General features: G+C 42.6%; 1 protein-coding gene across 1 annotated transcript in view; it reads right to left on the reverse strand.

Annotated features, from left to right (window-relative positions):
• Rbx1 (ring-box 1, E3 ubiquitin protein ligase) overlaps positions 1-4,483 on the reverse strand; it is a 35,612-nt gene that overhangs the window by 12,028 nt on the left and 19,101 nt on the right. Inside the window, exon 2 of the mRNA XM_013024911.1 lies at positions 3,702-3,780. Within this exon, the coding sequence (XP_012880365.1) occupies positions 3,702-3,780 (79 nt within the window). The remainder of the gene's footprint in view (positions 1-3,701; positions 3,781-4,483) is intronic.

The raw sequence follows: 4,483 nt of genomic DNA on the forward strand, positions 1-4,483 counted from the left end.
GGAGATAGGAGTCTCACGGTCTCTCCTGCCCGGGCTGGCTTTGAACCACGATCCTCAAATCTCAGCCTCCTGAGTAGCTAGGATTACAGGCGTGAGCCACCAGCGCCCGGTGGTTTTTGTTTTTTAAACTGTATTTTTTTGTTGGTTGTAGGGCTGGAACTCAGGGCATAGGCACTGTCATTGAGCTCTTTTGCTCAAGGCTAGTGCTCCATCACTTGAGCTACAGCTCTTATTTCTGGTTTTCTAGTGATTAATTAATCTCTCAGACATTCCTTCTCAGGCTGGCTTTGAACCACAATGCTCAGAGCCTCCTCAGTAGCTAGGATTACAGGCTTGAGCCACCAATGCCTGGCAGTTTTTTATTTTTTTGGTTGGTTATGAGTCTTGAGCTCTGGGCCTGGGCTGTCACTGAGCTCTTTTGCTCAAGGCTAATGCTCTAGGAGTTTGAGCCACAGCTCTACTTCTGGTTTTTGAGTGGTTAATTGGAGATAAAGAGTCTTAAAGGAACTTTTCTGCCTGGGCTGAGTTTGAACTTGAGTAGCTAGGATTAAAGGTATGAGCCTCCATTGGTCTTTTCTTTTTTGGTACTGAGGATTGAACCCAGAATGTTGCATTTGCTAGGCAAAGTGCCTTGCTACCAGCTACATGCCAGCCCCTGGCTTTTTTTCTTTTAAGTAACTGTTTTAATAGCTAAGTGCTGGTGGCCCATGCCTGCAAAAAGGCTGGCTGGAATCTGAGGATCATAGTTAAAAGCGAGTCTGGGCAGGAAAATCAGTGAGACTTAAATTAACTACCAAAAAGCCAGAAGTAAGATGTTGCTCAATGGGCTGGGAAGGTGGCTCAGTGGTAGAGCGCTTGCCTTGCATGCCTGAGGCCCTGGGTTCGATTCCTCAGCACCACATAAGCAAAAAGAAAAAAAAGCTGGAAGTGGCATTGTGGCTCAAGTGGTAGAGTGCTAGCCTTGAGCTGAAGAGCTGAGGGACAGCACCCAGGCCCAGAATTCAGGCCCCACGACCGGACCCAAAAATAAAAAAAAAAATAGGGGCTGGGAAGGTGGCTCAGTGGTAGAGCATTTGCTTTGCATGCATGAGGCCCTGGGTTTGATTTCTCAGCACCACATAAGCAGAAAAAAAAAGCCGGAAGTGGTGCTGTGGCTCAAGTGGTAGAGCGCTAGCCTTGAGCTGAAGAGCTGAGGGACAGCACCCAGTCCCAGAGTTCAGGCTCCACGACTGGACCCCCCCCCAAAAAAAAAAAAACAGCAAAACACAGGGCTGGAACTGTGACTCAAGTAGTAAAGTACGATCCCAACAAGCACAAAGCTCTGAGTTCAAATAAACAAAAAAGTCCAAGTGCCAGTGGCTCATGCCTATAATCCTAGCTACTCTAGAGACTGAGATCTGAGGATTGTGGTTTAAAGGCAGCTGGGGCAAACAAATTCATGAAAACCTTATCTCCAATTAATTAGCAAAAAGCTAGGTGTGTGGTTTAAGTGGTAGAGTGCCAGCCTTGAATAGAGAAAGTCAAGTAAGAGTGAAAGACCCTGAATTCAAGTTCCTCAATACTGGCACAAACACATAAAAAGACAAACTAGTGGGCTGGGAAGGTGGCTCAGTAGTAGAGTGCTTGCCTTGCATGCATGAGCCCTGGGTTCGATTCCTCAGCACCACATAAGCAGAAAAGCCAGAAGTGGCTCTGTGACTCAAGTGGTAGAGCGCTAGCCTTGAGCTGAAGAGCACCCAGGCCCAGAGTTCAGGCCCCATGACTGGACCCCCCCCCCAAGAAAATAAATAAATAAAATTTAAAAAATAAAATAAAAAGACAAACTAAAAAGAAAATACAAAGCCAACACCAGTAGCTCATGCCTGTAATCATAACTACTCAGGAGGTTGAGATTTGAGAATTGCTGTTCAAAGCCAGCCAGGGCACGAAGTCTGTGACACCCCTATCTATACTAAACTACCCAAAAAGACTGAAGTAGAGTTGTGGCTTAAATGGTAGAGGCACTACCCTTGAGCAAAAACAAGCTCAGGGACAGTGTCCAGGTCCTGAGTTCAAACCTCAGGATCAGCACACACACACAGAAAAACACAACAAGGGCTGGGAAGGTGGCTCAGTGGTAGAGCGCTTGCCTTGCATGCATGAGGCCCTCGGTTAGATTCCTCAGCACCACATAAGCAAAAAGAAAAAAGCCGGAAGTGGTGCTGTGGCTCAAGTGGTAGAACACTAGCCTTGAGCTGAAGAGCTGAGGGACAGTGCCCAGGCCCACAGTTCAGGCCCCACGACCGGACCCAGAAAAAAAAGAAAAGAAAAGAAAATCACAACAAAAGAAAAGAAAAAAATTAAAAAGGAGAAAATATTAAGAATTTTAAAATATTTTAACATAGGAGTTCAATATTAAACTTTAGTTAATCTTCAAGGTATACTATGAAACCAAATAGCTATAACTTGTAAGAGTTCAAGGCATGGATAGAAATGGACAAGCTCATAATCAAAGACTCTACCCAAACACATTTGAAACTTTGCTTGTATTTTTCTTTGATGGGTTTCTTCCAGCACTCTTAAACACCATGGTGGCTGCTAATCTTTGGGAAAACAGAGTTAAAGCTTAAAGGCATAGAGAGATCAAGTGCCATGATTGCCTTCTTACACAACACTTGATTTGTACTTTCCAAGTTGCAATGATCACACTTTATTCCTCTAATTGGGTTTGATACTCATCAGGCAAATAATTAATGAGAAATTATGTACTGAATACCATGCTAGACATATAGTAATAAATAGAATTAAACAACCAATACAAAAGGAAATGACAGTATGTTGAGAATATTTAAGAGAACCGCTATCGCCTATGTGTGTGTGAGTAAGATCTCTGAGCAAATTTAAGTGGAGAGCTGAGGATTTACCAAGGGTTAGTCTTACATGGAACAATAAAGCAGCCATTAGCCACATGTGGTGCTTGAACATTTACAATGTTGCTAGTCTGAATTTAGACCCTAGATTTAAAGACCTAAAAAAAAAGGGGGGGGGAAGGATATAAACAGTATTTCTTTTCCTTTTGGCAATGGAGATCAAACCCAGAGCTTGTACAAGCAAGGCAAGTGCTCCATCACTAGACTATACTCTCAGCCATGTTTATATTGATTTACAATGACTTTATGTTTAAAATATTTTTTAGCTAAAAAGCTAAAGCAAGAGAATGAGGCCCTGACTTCAGGCCCCAGTACCAGAACAAAAAGTTTTATTTTTCCTCTTGGGTACTGTAGGCTAAATATTAAAACCAACTTCACTTGTTTCTTTTTATTTTATTAATGTGACATTAGAAAATTTTAAATTTTGTATATGCTCCCATTTGTGGCACCTACCTACCTACCTAATGATGTGCTGGTCCTGGGGCTAGAACTTAGGGCCTGGGTGCTATCCCTGAACTTTTGAACTTTTGCTCAAGGCTAGTGTTTATTGGAGATTATAACAGTCTCAGGAGATAAAATCTCACAGGCTTTCTTGCTGGAGCTGGCAAATCCTCAGATTTGAGCCTCCTGAATAGCTAGGATTACAGATACATATGTGAGCTACCAGTTTAAACCCACCTATGGACTACATGCAGAATACCCCAAGTGCTTGTGAAGAAATTTTACCATATCAGGATAGCTATAGTCTCTGCTACCTTCTCACTTTCCTCCCATCCTCCTACAATTACTTACAAAGATCCATAATATGGTTCCTGCAGATGGCACAGTTATCAACCACAATATCCCAGGCCCACAGGGCTACTGCATTCCACTGCAAAGAGAAAAAAGAGGAACAATGCACTATTCTTTTAATATACTCACACACAATATCTCCTACTGCAGATATAGTTACCATTTCTTTGGCCACAGGGACTACCAAAAGTATTTATTGAATATTATTCATATTTCAGAGGACAATAGTAGTCTTCATCTATGCTCTCTCATTTACCAATCAAAGGTTGCAGATACAAACACAGAAATTAATGTCATACTTGAACTTTTTGTCTATAGTAAGCAGACTAGAATTTTGAAGCACCTGTTTTTTATTTAATACATACAAAGTACTCTGCTGGCTTCCCAGTTTTAGAATAGATCAAAATCTGAATAATATCTGTTCTTCAAGGCAGTCCTGGAAGCTTGAGTTCGGAAAGGTGAAAGCTTGGAACAGAATGGATTAAGATGAAGGTTGGATCATAAGGTGGGTAATCCTGGGCTAAGCTGGTTAACTAGTTACCCAGGTCAGTAAACAGAACAAGGTCATCTCTTAAATCATAGAAGAGTGAGGATGTGAATGTGGCTCAGTGGAAAAGAGTGCCTTTCTTAGCCGGGCGCTGGTGGCTCGCGCCTGTAATCCTAGCTACTCAGGAGGCTGAGATCTGAGGATCTCGGTTCAAAGCCAGCCCGGGCAGGAGAGACCGTGAGACTCCTATCTCCAATAAACCACCAGAAAACCGGAAGTGGCGCTGTAGCTCAAG

The sequence above is a fragment of the Dipodomys ordii genome, unplaced genomic scaffold, assembly GCF_000151885.1.
Source record: "Dipodomys ordii isolate 6190 unplaced genomic scaffold, Dord_2.0 Scaffold79, whole genome shotgun sequence".
Classification (NCBI taxonomy): domain Eukaryota; kingdom Metazoa; phylum Chordata; class Mammalia; order Rodentia; family Heteromyidae; genus Dipodomys; species Dipodomys ordii.